Source organism: Eupeodes corollae, chromosome 1, assembly GCF_945859685.1.
Source record: "Eupeodes corollae chromosome 1, idEupCoro1.1, whole genome shotgun sequence".
In the NCBI taxonomy this organism is placed as follows: Eukaryota; Metazoa; Arthropoda; class Insecta; order Diptera; family Syrphidae; genus Eupeodes; species Eupeodes corollae.
Window position 1 is genome coordinate 76,970,332 of NC_079147.1, and position 18,894 is coordinate 76,989,225.

The following is an 18,894-nucleotide window of genomic DNA, read 5'->3' on the forward strand; positions in this document are numbered from 1 at the left end:
AAACTTTATTGGAATGCAACTTTTTCGGCAGCTGACCAATCTTGTTTTTTTCTCTACGTGTAGATCCCTTTTATTAGTGATTACAATTCAACAACGTAATTATAAAACAACACTAAAATACGCAAGTATTTTGTTTCCATTCACAATTTCGCTTATATATTTTCCTATCCCACGCCTCGCCATAATTTCCCATCGTGTCTCAGGTTACAATTTATTCAACAAGTCAAGGTCGCATTGTATAGGTATACCGTGCTGCCCAGCCCAGGGCAGCCAAGCCAGTTGTTTTCTACCCCACATTAGGAATTTAAGGAATTTCAAAAATACGCGTTGTAGTAGAAATAAAACATCTGCTCAAAGACCCATCATCGGCGCTCGGCATAGTTTAGAGGCTTACTTATTGGACTTTGGCATAGAGAAGGTAAATATATCATGGATATGCAAGAAACCCCTAAAGTTTGTCGTCGTTCGTCGTTCATCGTCGTCGTCGACCATGGATAAGTCAAAGTCTAATTGAATGGGACGCATATACTCCTATAGTTGTTATTAACTTGAACGCCACCACATGTACTCATAGTTATATGTGGAAAGCTTATTTTCGCACACCCTCAACCCCCTCCTCAAGAGAACAAATGTGGAATGAAATATTTACGGTTTTGCATTAAATCATCTCCATATAGAATACTGCCCTTCTACGTAGAATATGAGGGGATGGATTATTTTCCACCACAGTAAAATATGAAGGTAGGTATTTTGCATGAACTCGCCGTCACCGTGCCGGCCGCCGCCAAGCGGCTTCAATAACTACTAAACATTGTGACTATACGTCTGTTCTATATGGAAAATAATTTTTTGAAATTATTCCTTTAGTTTGCAGTAAGATTTCAACGGATACACTTCTAACGGTCTTTTAAAAAATAAATCTGAATTAGACGTTTGCAATTTACCTCATCGTGCGTCGTTGGGCTTAAGAAAAGAAGTTATTATTATCAAGTGCATGATTTCAAATATCATTTCAAAAATAAATATCCAAAGGATTAAAAGGATTCGAAACAAAATGGGAGATGGAGTCCTGAAAAGTTTTATTCGAGACGTTTTTGCGGTTAGTTGTGTTTCTTAAAATAATTATTTAAATTATTAGAAAGTAATTTAATTTTTGTTAAACCTCAAGAAAGAATGCCAAACAATTCAAAAAAAATAATTATTTCAAAAATATATAAGAAATAATATTAAAATAAAACAATTTAAAATAATTTGAAAAGAAATTGATTAATATTTGGTATATTCGATTAGAAATCTATAATAAAGTGTCAAATGTAAACGTTTAAAAAACAAGACTCAAAATGTCAGTTGGCTGTGCTTGTCATCTAAGTGTCATCCATTATTATTGATTTTTTTTTCTAAAAACGAGTTTTAATCCTTTTTTTAACTTTTTAATTAACAAATTTGAGTGCTTATCCAATTTTTCGAGCGCACTGACAAAATTAATATTTTCGTTCTGAAATGAAAAAAAGAAACAGTCCTTAACCAAAAAATGAATAGTGGATCTGTTCTTTCAAATGTCACACGAATTGTATCAATATGAAATGTTTTAAAAGAACGTGCTCATTATTTTCAAAACTAATTGTGAATTCATCTACACTAATTTTATTTCTAGTTACATAAACCTTTAATATGTTTTTGGTTTATTTTACCAACTTTACAATTAAAATATAAAAAAATATTCTATTTAAAGCAGCAAAATATATTTATATAGAATTAAAAACTATAATAAGTAATGTGACATGACTTCAAATAATATTTGTTTTTTTGTAAGTCCAATGTGATCTGAAACTTAAGTTACTGAATGCGTTTAAATTTTGAAACAGATATTATTATGGCCACAACTCAATTTGTTTAACCCTTCGTTGCACGGATCTGCAATATAATGTATTTTAGTCTGTGAAATTTGTGTTTTTAGTTTTTTATTATCGGAGCAACAGGAATCCAACATACCTGTCAAAAGTGTGATCGTTGCTTAAGCTCTATATTTGACATTGATTCAGAAAACAAAATGGACTTCATTTGCAGTCAACTTCATTCTTTGAACGTACAGTGGCTCCCAGCCAAAATGATGCACTCAATTTCTTTGCTGAAAAACTTAAATAACAATGGAACCGCTTGAAAATGAAAAGAAAACCATACGTTATATTATTTATTATGTTTATTCCAAAGATTATTTTAACGAAAAATGAAGAATTTATAAATTTTTAATAGCTTAACCAGTCATAATAATTATTTTGTTTAGAAACAATGTCTCAGCCAGAATGATGCACTCAGTTTTAACGGTAGTATAATGTATTGACTTTGTTGTATAATGAATTTGAAGTAACAGCTCCTTTTCAATTTCATTTGTGTTTCAATCGCATAATAAAATATTTCGAACTTATGTTTTCAAAATGGGATGCCATACGAGTATTGAAACCCGCGAACTAATAATTAAACATTTAAAAGATGGAAAAAGCCAACGAAAAATTGCAGAAATGGTAAAAATTAATTCTTCAACAGTGCAACACATAATTGAACGTTATATCCGTGAAAATCGAGTGGTCAGTAAGGTAAAAGAAGCTCCAAATGAAATATAGTGATTGCCGATGCATTGTAAGAAAAATGAAGGAAGATCCTACCTTAAGTGCACCAAAATTAGCCCAAGATAAAATAAATAAATTGGGTGGCGCAACAGTCCATGAAGAACCAGGGCCTAGTGACTTACAACTCTCAACCATTCCTGTGTGCGAGTAATGTTGTCAGGAATGGAGGGGACCTACAGTTTATATCCCGATTCCGAACGGCTAATTTGAGAAAGCACTTCTTCACGACAAGAGTTACTCTTGGAAAATTTGTCAATTCCTCGCAAGAGGCTGTACTTTAGATGGCATAGGCAGGGATCGAACCCAAGACCTCTGGCATGACAGTCCAACGCACTAACCATCATGCCACGGGTACTACAATTAGCCCAAGAAGCTGACAAAATATTTCCATAAAAAGTGCGGCGCTGAGACAATAAGCCGGATCTTAAATGATGCCGATTGCCCTTCATCAGCAGTAAACACAAAATAAAAGGAATTAAATTTGCTCGTGAGCATCTTTAAATGGACGAATTTTTTTTGGGACACCGTAATATTTACTGATGGAAGTAAATTTAATCTTGGCGGATCGGATGGTAAGGGGTACGTTTGGAGGCAGACAAATACGGAGAATGTTATGGTGTGGGGCTGTATGTCTTCTGCTGCCGTAGGTAACGTGGTTTTTATGAAAGATAATATAGACAAAAACATGCATCTAGATATTTTGAAGCAAAACTTGTTGCAAAGTAATGAAAACCCCAATATCAAGGACAGTTTTCGACTATATCAAGATAACGACCTAAACACAGGTTTGGAATTGTGCAAACTTAATTAATCTGGAGCTGCCCTCATGTCATGCAACCACCTGCCCAGACGCCAGTCCTAAATGCCATCGAAAATGTATGGTCGAAGATGGAGCGAGAAATTCGAAAACATGTGATTTCATCCAAGGAAGATCTAAAAAGGCACTTTTGGAAGAATGGTGCACAATATCCTTGGAATGCACCTCAAAGCTTGTTAAATCAATGTCAAAGAGACTGGTGTCAGTGCTTAAGCAAAAAGGGTATCCTACAAAATACTAAGAACATTTTACGACTTTTTTCCACAGTTAAAACAGCTTTTTTTATGAAACCTACACATTGCATCATTTTAGCTGAGACATTGTTTAAAAAAAAAAAAAAAAAAAAAAAAAATAATTTTCGCGGGTACTGCCTCTTGCGAGGAATTGACAAATCCTTCAAGAGTAATTCTTGTCATGAAAAAGTGCTTTCTCAAATTAGCCGTTCGGATTCGGCCTTAAATTGTAGGTCCCTTCCATTCCTGACAACAGTACTCGCACACAGGAATGGTTGAGAGTTGTAAGCCACTAGGCCCTGGTTCACAACGGACTGTTGCGCCACCCCATTTGATTTGATTGTTTTTAAACGAAAAAATAAAATATAACTGGTTAATCTATTAACAATTTATATACTCTTTATTTTTTGTTAAAACCACCAATTGAATGAATTTAATAAATAACATAACGCATGGTTTACTTTTCATTTCGAAGTGGTTCCCTATTTAGGTATAGGGTTTTAAAATAATAGGTGCCATCTTAAACATCACTGTATTTATGAAACTGTCACTTTTGAAAAGTGGTATATTTTGACATTAAACAATCAAAAGATACGTTACTTCGAAAAATGGAATGATACATGATGCATTTAACTTGTTTAAATTTAAATTGTTACATTTCATTACAAATGGCGTCATACATTCCATACTAGGAACCAAACAATTATGACCGTGGTATCGAAACTGGCCATCGAGACCTTGTGGTTTAACACCTTCTTACTTACTTACTTAAGGTGGCGCTACAGTTCAGGGCGGACCTGGCCCGCAACTAACATGCGTCTCCAGCCAGCTCGGTCCCTAGCTAGCTGTCTCTAGTTTCGCACGCAAAGTTGGTTGAGGTCTTCACCCACCTGCATCCGCCACCTTGTCGTGGTCTTTCTCTACTGCGCCGTACTTCGGGATTGGATCCGAAGACCATCCGGGCTGGTTCGTTGATGTACATTTGCTCTACATGACCTAGCCATCTAATTCGTTAGACTTTAATTCTGTTTACTAGGTCAGTTCGCTGTACAGCCCGTACGGTTCGTCGATATATCTTCTCCTCCATTCTTCATCCATGCAGACGGGACCAACAATCACCCAAAGAATTTTTCTCTTGAAGCATCCTAAATCCATAAATGAGAACCAGGATTAAGAGTGTCTTATAGATTGTGATTAAAGATGCCCGAGCGAGGACTTTACTTCTCAATTGCCTTCTAAGTTCAAAGAAGCAGCGATTTGAAAGAGTAATTCATCGTTTGATTTCAGCGCTGGTGTCGTTGTCCAGGTAGACAAAGTCCTTAAATACCTTAGAGTTATAGCTGTCCATGGCAACGTTTTGTCCAAGACGTCGTTGTTCAGTGTCCTTTTTTGATGACAGCATATACTTGGTCTTGCCCTCATTGACCACTAAACCCATCTTCTTCGCTTCCGTCGCAATGCTCAAAAACGCTCCACTGCCATCACGCTTTGATCTTCCAATTATGTCAATATCATCTGCGTATCCGAGTAATTTGATGGACCTTTGGAAGATTGTGCCTCTAGTGTTCACGGTTGCGTTTTGCACAATTCTTTCCAGAACGATGTTGAAGAAGTCGCATGATAGTGCATCGCCTTGTCTAAAACCTTTTTTGACATCAAATGCATCGGTAAGATCTTTTACGATCTTGATGGAGCAGCGTGCATTCTCCATCGTTATTCTGCACAAACGGATAAGTTTGACAGGGATGCCAAAACTAGACAGAGCTCTTCCCTATGGATGTTGTCATACGCGGCTTTAAAATCGATAAAGAGATGGTGGGTGTCGATTTGAAGCTCCTGGGGTTTTTCCAAGATCTGCCGTAGTGTGAATATTTGGTCGATCGTGGACTTTCCTGGTCAAAAGCCACACTTATAAGGACCGTTCAGGTTGTTGATGAACGGCTTCAGATGTTTACATAATACGGCAGAGAGGTTTAACACCTTCAGACTTTTTATTTTGGGGCTACGTGGAAAATAAGGCCCACCCCAATGATCAAATTAATTTAAGAGCTTAAGAACGTAATTCGTGAAGATATATTATCTAGAAAACTTTATTTAAATTTTATTTAATCCCTTTTTCAATACATTTGAACGTCAGCAAAGGTTTCCAATACTTTAACATAACTCCACAAACGAGGGGCCGCAGACAATAGGAGAATAGGACCAGTTCACAAAACAAATTAAGCAATCAATTAATGGTTTAACTTGGTTTATGTAACAAGTTGCGACTAATTTTTTGGAAACAAAAGTTCAGTCATCATGGATCTACAACCGTCTGTAAATCCACAGCGTGTAAACAGCACCAAACAGTTTATTTGAATAGAAATGGTGACTTGCTGTTGGCTTGAATATTGTCTTAAATCCATATACGGCAATTGCCGACTTAAAAAAAACTTTTGCAGACTTATGAACATGCCTTCATCACTACGTACATATAATAGGCGAAGTGCTCTATTTATTTCTTCAAAGTAAATGTTCACTATTAAGAAGCGTTGTTCTGGCGTTAAACATTTCATGATAAATTGCAAAACTCTCTGAACAAGAAGGGGCAGGTTCAGACGACAAAAGGGCTTTGAAAATAAAGCAAGTTTCTGGTATCTGAATGGCCAGCTACCAAAAAGTGCATTCCAATTTAGGCAACTTTATTGGAAAGTTGAATGGAAAGTTAGCCAAGTAAAATCCCCCTTACTATCTATCAAGTCAATTCCAGTGACGTCAAAATGACGTCTAGTTATAATTTTGCATTCTACTGAAAGCTGAACTTTATTACTCCATGATTTATTTATTTTTTGCACAATTCTATTTGATGTTTTATGTAAAAGGGTTCCGTGTAAAATTGGAAAAGGAATAAGTAACATTTCTTTAAAATACAAAATACAAGTCAAGGTAGTCTTGTAGCTTGCCTGATGAGTGTTTTTTGTTTTTAGTAGTTTTTGCACGATCAACTGTAGGTACAGGTTAGTGAAATATAGTTTCAAGTTTGTGACACTTAAAAAACTAACTAATTGCCTTGCTTAAAATTTACGTTCAAAGAATGCAGTTGAATGCAAATAAAGTACCTGGTGTTGTCTGAATCTGCCCATATCGAGCATTTTGAAGTACAGAATTTTTAAAAAAGTTGTTAGTTTTTAATTCTTAAGTGACTTTTGTCATGAATATATCAATGTTTTGACATAATGGGCAGGTTCAGGCGACATAAGGGACTTCAAACTAAGGCAAGTTTCTGGTTTTTGATTGGCTAGCTGTCAAAAAACTGACTTCCAAATAAAGCAACTTTATTGGAAAGAAAGTAAAATATCCCTAACTATCAAGTCAAGTCTACTTTTGTCAAAATGACTATTAATAATGCTTTTTCATTCAACCGAAAGCCGAACTTTATTACTCTATGTTTTATATATTTTCAGCACAACTTCATTTAATGCTTTCTGTAAAAAGCTTACTTGAAAAATTGAAAAAAAAAATGACAGTAAACCATATTTTTTCATTCAACTGAAAGTTGAACTTTATTTCTCTATAATTTTTTCTTTATTTTATTTAATGTTTTTTGGAAAAGGGTTCCTTGTCAAGTTGGAAAAGAAATAAGTAATATATTTTTACAATACAAAATTTCTACGTTCAATCCCGTGTTAGATAGAGTATCTTGGATTGGTGGATTTTTAGTTACCTTGTTGAACGAGTTGGATAGCTGTCAAAAAATAAAAGCAACTTTCAGCTGTTCTTAAAAAGCAGAGAAACATTTAAGCTTCGAAGTCAAAATTGTTGTAAAATAAAACATTTGACGGATAATTCAACTGATTCGTCGGACGATGATGAATTGATAGGAGCGTAACAATTTAATTAATAAGAGAACCTTAATCTGTAAGCTATGTTAAATTTCCTCTTAGCTCAATTGAATTCTATACGATTAATAATTTACTTGCGAAATCTCCGGTTTTCAACCATTTATGTACGTATATTTTTGTTTACCAACAAATATAAAAAGCTGAAATCAATCTTTAAGTTTCTAGCAATTCAACCATGTGTTGAATCAGCTGTTCTGTCAGATACTTACATACCCCAAAAATTCTTGGATACCTTTGGATTCCTTTTTTAAAATCACAGCTGTATTTCTTCAGCTGTTATGTTACACGTAAAACAATAACAAAAAGGTATCCGGATACCCTATCTGTCTGAGATTGAACGCAGCCAATACAATTGTTGATTGACGTGTAGCTTGCCTGAGGAGTGACAATATTGTTTTTGGTAGTTTTTGTACGATAAACTGAAGGTAGAAGTTAGTCGTTAAGTAAAGTTCTGAGTTTGAAATGTATGACACTTGAAAAAGTAACTAGCTGCTGTTCAAAATTTGAGTTCAAAGAATGCAGTTCACTGCAAATTAAGTTCACTGCAAGTTGTCTGAACCTATCCAATGTCAACACAGTTTGACAATCTCAAATGTCAAAACACAAACAAATGTCAAACCATAGACAACTAAAAAAAAGACACCCTACACAATAGAACCAATAATATAAAATTTTCTGATAGTTCCGAATTTTCAGCCTCAAACGTTCCTCGACCTGATCGAGAACATCTAGCCCCCACAGCTATTCATAGATTCATTATTTTTACAAATTGTTTTAATATAAACACATAAACAAAACAATAAAACACACTGCACGTGTTCTCAATTTATCTATGATCCAATATATTGTTCAACTTTTTAAAACAAAGAATCAGGGTGGAATAACCCCTAGTTAGAAATAAATAGAAACTAAATGTATATAAAAAAAGTCATGGTGTTGCTTTTAATAAGCTTAAGGAAAAGATTTTCACGGATTTGCTTAGATATTTATCACCATTGTGAAAATGGTTAGTCATAAAATGTACAAACAAAACTAAATGACATCTTAAAATAATGAGGCTAGTTTTATGATTATTAGGACATGATTCAAAGGAATTTAAAGTATACCTACTCATATAGAAATAACCCCAAACTAAAATTAACATCCTTATAGATAACATTTAATTTTTCAGTATTTTAGTTGATCTCTTGCTTACCTCGGCTTTGGAGGTGAAATTCAGTCTTTTACTAGCTTAGCAAATATATATGGATGTAATGTGTATTAGCAAAAAAGACTAGACATCCCCAAGATTGGGATTCCTATAAAGAATCTCTCAAAAAGTATAAACTAGAATTGAGAATAGCCAAAAGATCCTCATGGAGATCCTTCTGTAACTCAATAGAAGAATCCGCGGAGGCATCAAGGATAAGGAAGATTCTCTCCACAAATCCAACCATGCCTAGTTGTCTTAAAAACTCAGATGGTACATGGACTAACTCTTGCGAAGAAACGCTAAACCTGCTATTAGACACCCACTTCCCAGATAGCTCCCAATCCGTTAATACAACATACAGTCCTGGGTCGGGTATTAACTTAATTTTTCCTCAAGGTCTGGTTACAAAAGAAAAATTGACATGGGTTCTGAATAGTTTCAAACCTTTTAAATCTCCAGGTCCAGATCAAATCATACCAGCTGAGCTACAATATACCATTGATATAAATTCGCCCATCATTGAGATGATCTTTAAAAGTTGTATAAATCTGGTCTATATACCTCAGCGCTGGAGAGATGTAAAGGTAGTTTTCATTCCCAAGGCGGGCAAATGCTAGCATGTCAACCCTAAGGACCTAAGACCTATTAGCCTATCATCTTTCATTCTCAAAACTCTGGAACGATTGATCGATATCCATATACGTAACAACATTGAGAAGAGACTATCAATGTCTCAGCATGCTTACTGCAAAGGGAAATCGGTAGAAACAGCCTTGCACACTCTGGTAAGAACTATCGAATACTCCCTAGAGAAAAAGGAATACACTATGGTGGCCTTCTTGGATATTGAGGGCGCTTTCAACAACGTTGACACATCCGCTATCACTTCTGCTATGACTACCTTAAACGTCGAATACTCAATCTGTGAGTTGATTAATCTAATGCTAAAAAGCAGGATCATCAACTCTAGTTTGGGAGATTTTTGCACAAAAAGGTCTGTCAGTAGAGGCACTCCGCAAGGTGGTGTTCTGTCCCCTCTCCTGTGGAACATAGTGGTTAACCAACTACTAATATCCCTTGAGAGGGATGGCTACAGAGTGGTTGCGTATGCCGATGATGTTGCTATCGCTGTCACAGGGGAACATCCTAATACACTGAGAGACCTCCTCCAAAATGCACTCAATATGCTCACTAGATGGATAACTGCGGACTTAGTATTAATCCTCAAAAAACAGACCTCGTCCTTTTCACACGGAAATACAAGATCCCAGTAATTGTACCTCCTTCAATAAAAGGTATACCACTAATTTTTACCAATGAAGCCAAATACCTTGGTCTGATATTGGACAAAAAATTAAGTTGGAAATCCAGTATACAGGAAAGAGTTAAAAAAGCTACAGTAGCTCTTTTCCTTTGCAAGAAAGCTATAGGAAGCAAATGGGGTTTTCAACCTCGCATAACCTACTGGCTATACACATCGGTCATCCGACCAATACTTATGTACGGGGTTGCAGTATGGTGGACTGCACTGGAGAAAGTCAGATACTGCGACATACTCAGCAGAGTTCAGCGCACTGCATGTCTCTGCATAAGCGGGGCATTGAGAACCACACCCTCAGCAGCGTTAGACACTTTCCTCCATCTGACACCCCTCGACATCTTCAGTAAACAAGTGGCAGCGAGTACAGCGATAAGACTCGACGCCTCATCTCAATGGACCAACAACAATGTGGGGCACTCCATCATATTGAACCTCTTTGGTTCTATACCAAAGTACATAGACTACACTATACCTAAACCCCTATTTGGAAAAAACTTCCAGGTATCCATTCCATACAGAGATGAATGGGAAGACAAAAAACTCCTGGATAACAAAAGTATTCATTTTTATACAGATGGATCCAAGACAAATGAGGGAGTTGGTAGTGGTGTGTACTCAGAAAAGCTTAATCTAAGCATCTCATTCTGCCTCCATAATCATTGTAGCGTCTTTCAAGCGGAAATTTTAGCGATCAAAGAGGTTCTCTCCTGGCTAAGAGAAAACGTGATATCAACTTCTGATATCCGCATCTTCTCTGACAGTCAAGCTGCTATCAAATCCCTTGACGGTGTCTCGACGAAATCTTTGACGGCCCTCGATTGTCGATCGTCTCTTATGGAGATGGCGCAGCAATTTAACATTCACCTCTGTTGGGTGCCGGGCCACAGAGACATCACAGGTAATTGTAGAGCCGATGAACTCGCTAAAAATGGAACCGTCAAACCTATTTCACCTGAAAGGGAGAAGATAGGTATACCGATAGCTACATGTAAACTTATGCTAAAAGAAACAGCTTTTGCGATAGCAAATTCTAGGTGGCTTACCAACATGTGCAGCCACAAAACTCATATGGCCTTAACTGGACCTAAAGCGCTCTAAAGACTTGTTATCTCAAAGCAGACTTCATATTAGCTCCCTAATAGGTGTCCTTACAGGACACTGTCTTATAGGCAGACACGCAATACGACTTGGCGTAGCCTCAAATGACTTCTGTAGGAGCTGCATGGACGAACCATTTTGAGCTTCGCTTTATAAAAAACTCAAAATGGTTCGACTAGTTAGAAGTAATTCTCTAGATTCATGTGGTATCACAATGGGCCTTTCTCTTGGCCTAAGTGTGTGGATTCTAAATCCGCAGCCACGTTAACCTAACCTAATGTGTATTTGAAGTTTTCGATTAAAATAGTTCTGAAGTTAGAATGGAGACAAAACAGATGAGATTACCCGTGTTTTGTTGGCAAATCTATTTAGGATTTTAGGATTTTACACGATTAACAATAACAATATCCGTAGTATGAATACTACCGATAAAAGTTAAAGAAGAATCTTACTACGGATGGGTTTTTGAAATTCACACGAGTCTCCGATGGATCTTATGCGATTTCGTTCTCAAATTTTGGTACGATTGATGGCTGTGTTCGTTGAGTAGTTGTGCACTTTGAGTCATGTGTTTCCCATTGGGGAAATAAATCAATCTATTACTGTTAATATTATTTAGTTTTGTTAGTTAAAATGAACAAACTGGGCTTATTTTGCAAGAGAAAACAATAGAAAAGATAATATAGTTTTTCTATAATTCCACCCAGCTTATAATAAATAAATCTTCATGGTGTTCTTCGAACAAACCCCCTCGTTGAAGCAATTGTTAAATGAACTTTTTTTTATAGAATCTCAATTTCCGGATGTTTTCTTACCATTTATTCTTGAAAATTGTCCATTTTATTAGTTTCAGTTATTTTTTTTGTTGCTGAGTTAATTTTGATTTTTGATTTTCACAAAACTTTCTTCTATTTGTGTGTTTTTTAATTATTATTCTGACAGATGAACATCTCAATTCAATTGTACCAATGTTTGAATAAAAAAATCTGGCTACTGCCGATGCGCTTTCTTTGGAATTTTCTATTAAACTGTATTTATAGAATTCCAAAAAAACACGGGTATTGTTATCCTGTACAAAGAATTAGTATCTTAAAAATTGGCACATCAATGATGAGTATTTTTAATCTTTATTGAAGATAAAGTTAAGTTGAGTCAAAACATCGTTTAAAAAATGCTGCAAGTTACTTGCAATGTTAAAATACTTGTATATGAAGAGGGGTAATTCTAAAAAATATAGATCTGCAGATTTGCTCTTTAATCAAAAATAAATCAATTTATTTTGCTTCATGGAGTGCAAAATAGGAAATTCATGTTTTGACAGATCTAAATCAAAAATAAATTGATTTATTTTTTTCCTTGGAAAACGCCATTATTTGTATATTGTAGTTTTAATATTTGTATGGTTTAGCTTTGAACCAAAAAATCGAAATGGAAACTAAATTCAAATGACATTCAGATATAATTGTCCTTGTGAGCGGATTAATATTGTGTATATCTTTTTTTTGACTTCACGGTTAGATTTTTTATTTTCTTATTTAGCTTTTTCAAAGCGAAGGACGAAAGTTTTGTTTTGTTTTGTGTTTTTTTTTTAAACAAATTATCATTCATAAATAAAAGAACTCGGTTTTATTTTCAAGGTTAAATATGACGCTAGCCAAAATGACCCAGAATCAGAACGTATTGACGGAAGTGGACGATGTTTTCCAAACTGTGCATCAGATGTATGGCTTCGGTCTTGTAAAGAAGAAGTAATTGAGCCAATTCAAGGACAAGTGAAAGGTTTGTTTGATTCTGCTATGTTGTATCATTGCCATATGAAATTATATACATTTTAAAAATACTATTTTATAAAAGAAAGAGCATGATAAATTTTAAACATAAAATAAGTCATTTTATATTTGAAGAATTGTGGTCGCATATAATATTTTTAATAGATAGGTAGTTTTATGTGCAATGTTTTTGGAGACCGTTTTTCATTTTAAATTTAAACGAAATGTATAGAGGATGAACATGAAAGGAGTAAGAAAACTGTAACAAGGAGACTGAAAACTAGAAATTCTCTTATTCTGTATGTCCATATTTTCTAATTTTCGATTCAATATCCAGAAATACAGCCATTACCTTTTCAAAGCGTGTGTCCAATCTACTGCCACTTGCGTCTTCGTATTGGGTTAAGAAAACCGTTGTCATATATAGTTCATGATTGGATATACGATTGTGCCAGAAAACCGGTAAGATGTTTCGTAGGCGCTTATTAATGAAGATCTGCAATTTTCTGGTAATAGTTGCTGTTATTTTCCATGTGGTTCAACCGTTTAACAGTGTTGATTCTTTGGCTGGCGATTTATCCTGACTTCAGTATTGAGATCATACATCCAAAATGCTAAAAACTCTATACTTTTTCAACTGGTTGTTGAGCAATTTTTTACCAGAGAGGATGAGTGGCAGGTTTCGAGGCTGAACAACAGAGTTTTTCCAGTGCCGATTTTCAGCACCACTTGCTTCTCTCTCCATTCTTCATCCAATATCCTTTAAGACAGTAAGCATATACATATGTATTTCGTATGTAGTCTAGATGTTTTAAATATGTTGTCAGAGTCCATATAATTAATCCGTTTCGTGTCAAAGTCGCCCTCAGCACATCACTAAAAAGAATTGGTGACAGTACGCAGCCCTATCCAGCTCCTATAACAACCTACCTTGATCAAAAAAAAATTAGCATATACGGGAAACCTCTTCTACACAAAGCAAGCCGGATAAACTTCCTGTTGACGTTGTCTAAAAGCCTTCTCAAAATCCATGAAAAACAGGTGAAGTAGTGATTTAACGCACTGTTCGACAATGGGCCACAAGGTGTTGCAGGAGGACCAATGCGAAATCTTGTTTGTTTAGCGCCAAGTGTCAAGACTAAGATAATCTTTTCTACTATTTTGGTGACTACTGGCAACGCGCAAATACGTCTCCAGTTTTCGTATATTATTAGGACATTTTTTTTTGGGAGCTTGACAAACAAACAATGCTTTCCACTTTTCGGGAAAGCATTTAGAAAACCGTGCTGCTTATTGGCGCTTCTTAAAACAATTCTTTAAGAATGCCGTATAGACGTATAGTCCTTCCCCATTGATGTTTTTCAGTGCTTTGATCGCGGTACAAAAGAAAAATGTTCCTATTGCTTTCCAAGCTGGTTCTCAACCAATATCATCAGGAAGCCATATCTATCTTTAACCGGGTGTTGTTATCCAGCTGCTGAAATCCAGCGAGCTGTTTGGTCATCCTATAGAAGATTCTGCTATCATATTTCCTTTTTTTTCTTGAGCCAAGCGTTGATGTAATTGCGATAATCGCGTTTTGCATTGAATTGTAATTCTTTCACTCTCATTTTCATTCGGTATGAGAATCCTAACTTTTTTCTTTCTTCACTTAGAGCAGCTTCCTGCATTTTTTTGTAAATTTTTTTTTTTGGATACAGAAAAATACAGAAGAATTAACTTTAATATATAATTTTAATCAACATCTTCATCATTTTCATCATTGGTTGACTCTGCGTTTAAGCATGACCGGCCACGGCAATGTCCACACACTTTTGAACATCTCAATCCAATTTTTTTGCCGCTGCAACCTTTTGTACAATTACAGAAGATTGTGTTTAGTAGATTATCGGGTGCTGGTTGATATTGGTTGCAGTATATTATTTTATAACTCCCAACCCCAATGTTCTGGTTCAATTTCTCTTCCTAGCCAGGTTTGTATTTGATAATACACTCGATAAATATGCTGTTGAGCAGCTGAAGAAGTAGGTGGTTATAATGGAAATTTTACAGCTGTTCTTTGCCTTGTTAGCTTAGAAAAACTACAGTATCTGTAAGTATATATCGAAAGTTCTGCTTTTGGAGCACCGTACATTGCTAGTGGAAGTCCCAACATTGACAACGACATCTCGAGAGCAATTTTCTTGCTGGAATATTTCTGCAGAATTGGTTAAATCGGATCTTTGTTCAAACATCTTCTTGATTTTGAATTTTCCTTTTCCAAAAAGTGCTGAAGTTGTACCACATTCGGTCATGGAATTTAGAAACAGAATATTTTTCTTGCAATGTGGATATTTGTTGAGGCTATCAGTCGTGTATATTTTTGTTTCAACATTGTTTTTTCCTTTTTTTGGTAGTGGATATGAGTCATGAATAATTGTAACAGATCGAATATCTTCTTTAATTATTGATGCAGCAGCTTCTACAATTCGAAGATGGTCATCACAATGACTTTGTTTTTTATCTTCGTACCACGAATTTTTTTTAAATATTACTTGCAGTATCTTGAAAGCAAATAATTGTTAATGATTTTTTATTCCCATATCGAGCAATCAGTTTTTTTTATTATTGTTTTATCATCTGGAACGTAATCCTTCATTGTATTTTTTAACTCAGCCAAAGTGAATTGACAATCGTCATTATTTTCTATGTAATGAACAAAATCTTTCAAGGCAATTCTAATATTTTTATCTAATGGACGGCCTGCCTCACCCTTTCCACTGACTTATACAAAATTTGAAAAACATTTATCATGATACTTAGCTTGGACAGATACTAAGTCATACTCAAAATCCACACGCTCCTTTTCACTTCTTCCATATTTTCTTTAAATGAAAGAGTATACTCACTTCTCTAATAACGAAGCGAGATCCTTAGTTATTCTTTAGAGGGTTCTGCTGTCACACCTAATTGCGGCTGCTTCTTCTTCTTGAGTCAAAGCATTGATGTAATTGCGTTTATCAAGTCATATAGCTTTTTCACACCAAACCCAAAACCGGGTTTTCTGCACAATGTTTTCGAAAACCTGAAAATCGTTCACACCGAATATTTACAAGTTTTCATTTGACATTTAAATTTGTTTAACACCGGCTGTCTTGTGTTGTGTTCTTCTCAAATTATTTGTGAAAATAAAATGAATTCAAATTGATTTTAACGTGACACTAGCTCGTATAGAAAGAGTTTCAACTGAAGTTTTGGGGACGGATGGAATGGGCTCACGACATGAACCAACAACAACTAAAAGCTCGCTTGGCTGCAGCTATCCTCTTTGTTTACTTTAACCGGTCCGAACAATGCACTAAGGAGAAGCTAATTGTCTAGAAAATATATCATATAATCAACAACAAACAAAACTTTTGCAATAACAATTAATTTTATTTAAAACATTTCTTCTTCTTTCACAACAAATTCAATCCAAAATACTGAGCTTATGACTATTACTTCTGTTGGTCAAATGTGCCTTCAGAATGGCCATATATATTATAATCGCCATTATATTCGGGGTTGAGAATATTCTGAACGATTTCGTGAAGGCCCTTATGGCCGGAGCAGAAAAGGTCAATTCCTAAATCCAGATTCGTACCAAAATCACGCTCATCCAAAGCGATCACTGAAGCTGTTATGATGGGTTGCAATTTCTCCATGACTATCTTTTTGGCTTCTTCCTTTGAGGACTCGCATGGTTTGTCCAAAGTGCTGAGGATCTTCTTGATGTTGTTGATAGTGATTCCGGTTCCTCGATTAACAAAGAGCATTTGAGCTTTTATTCTCGACGTTGGCAAATTTTCCCTTAATTTTTTCTGTTGCTACGCAGCTCTCCCAACGTTTCCTTTTTTTGTTTTTTTTTTCTCTTTCATATTCTGTAAATAAAATTCAAAAAGAAATAATTCTTATTTTGTAAGGAAATTGTATAAATAATATTACTTACCACGACCAAATTTATTTCAAAATGAAATATTTGTTTTGACAGCAGCCATCAGCTTTTTTGTTTACATTAATTTGAGCGCTGAATGTTTCAAAAGGTTTGTTTGTATTGACATACTATTACATGGACTGCTAGTGGCGTGAATTTTCCATACAAATTTTGAATACAAATTGTTCCACTTCAAATTAGCTACACTAGCCCTTCCAGGCACAGTGGCAAAAAAAGTTATGAAATACTTAGCGACATCTGTTTGTATTTTATTGAGATAAGCTTTTTATGACATAGAAAGTATTGCCATCTAGTATAATTTGTTGAAGACAAACGATCCTATGTTTTTTTTGTATGTTATTGAAAAATTTTGACATTTCGTGCAAAATAAAGCAGAAGCAGGCTATGCGCTGTGAGTATTAAATGTAAATGTTACACAATTTTTCCGCATAGCCCTCCTTGCGCTAGTGATTTGTCCGTTAAAAGTTTAACCATCGTAAAGTTGGATATACTAGCAGTCCATGTATAGTATGTCAATGGTTGTTTGTTTTGTTCAACTTTTAAATGCTACTAGTATTCGAGAGGTTTTATATAAAACTTGTTCTTTACGAAAACCTGTGGTTTACCAAAAATGAATGGTAAAACTTGAGTTTTTGATGTAGGTTTTCGGCGAAAACCGATAATTTCACAAAAACCGGGTTTTGGACTTAAACCCTTAGGTATGTATTAAGTTTATATTGTAAGCAAAAATGTTTGGATTGAGATTATAAATAAAAGCTCGTTCCATAATCAATTTTGTAAGTGATTGCCGTCATCTTAAACCTTTGAAAATCCAGCTCCAGGTTCCCGTAATAGGTAATTGCTGCCCATACCATTGGACCACCTTCTTTGCTGTGCCGGTTTTCAATATAGATTTTTTCCTTTCTTAAATCATGAAAATAGCATCTTTATCAATCAAATCCGTCTAAATAATTGTTTTTTCATTGGAAAAGATACTTAATACCATACCTCATTCATTTCACATTTGGGTTTTTCCAAAGATATATCGGCAAATGAAAAACGAAAAAAAACTTCTCCCTATTTATGTGACACGAAGTGTATGAGCATTATAGCTCAGTTTTGTCTTCGCTTCGAGCAGCTGCTAAATAAGCTTTAAGTTCTCTCCTTACGTAATCTGGGCAAAGTCACCTCCAAAGGCCATTATGTTGTTTCTACCTTGCATACGAACGACTATCCTTTCAGCAACTAATACAGAAACATTTTTCACTTTGCTTTCCTTTCCAATGATTTTCTATGGTGTATGGTCCCATACTGCTGTTTATTGTCATGTGTTGTGAAAAGTTGTCCCTAATAAGTTTTAGGGGCCTTTAATATAACCGTATTAAGCTTGGACATTCTAATGTTGAAATTCGAATTCAGAACTGCAGCTGTACGTAATTTTAGGATGGCTACCACAAGATGGAAACATGGGCAATTCGTTATAGCGCCAAAAGCATTTAGTAAAAGAATTTACAATAGATTAAATTTACCTTTTCAGGAAGAACATTTCTTAATTATTGCTTATGGGCAAGTATTTCTTCCAATGTAAACATAAACTCAGGACACAATCTAAAATTTTAAACAAACATTTGACATCAAAGAAGAATCCAAAAACAGTTGATCTTATCATACGTCTCCATGTCGGAGATTCAAAGGGTCTTCTTGATCATCCCTAACAAGCTTAGTCACAATCTCGAGCTCGATAATTTTTTGTTGAGGATCGTGAAAGAATAAAGGAAAACGAAGATTAAACTTTAGAACTTACATTCAATATACGAATATATATTTAGTTGAAAAATAAGTAACATAAAATGGTTGATTGCTCTGACGAAGTGACGACAGACGAGAGGTTGAAAAGAAAATAAACTAAAGGAAAAATGTATTCAAGTATCGATTAGCATTCTGTGGTTCAACGCAGTAATATTTTTCTTAAAGTCTTCGTCTGTTTTGGTTTTTGTTATTCTT

General features: G+C 35.1%; 1 protein-coding gene across 2 annotated transcripts in view; it reads left to right on the plus strand.

Annotated features, from left to right (window-relative positions):
• Window positions 1–850: 850 nt before the first annotated feature.
• The window catches only part of LOC129940687 (carotenoid isomerooxygenase), a 32,265-nt gene continuing 14,221 nt past the window's right edge, over window positions 851–18,894 (plus strand). The window contains exons 1-2 of one of the 2 annotated variants that reach the window (XM_056049100.1): window positions 851–1,099; window positions 12,807–12,948. In XM_056049100.1, coding sequence (XP_055905075.1) covers window positions 995–1,099; window positions 12,807–12,948 — 247 coding nt within the window. In that variant the 5' untranslated portion in view covers window positions 851–994. The remainder of the gene's footprint in view (window positions 1,100–12,806; window positions 12,949–18,894) is intronic. The other variant, XM_056049101.1, reaches the window with a different exon arrangement.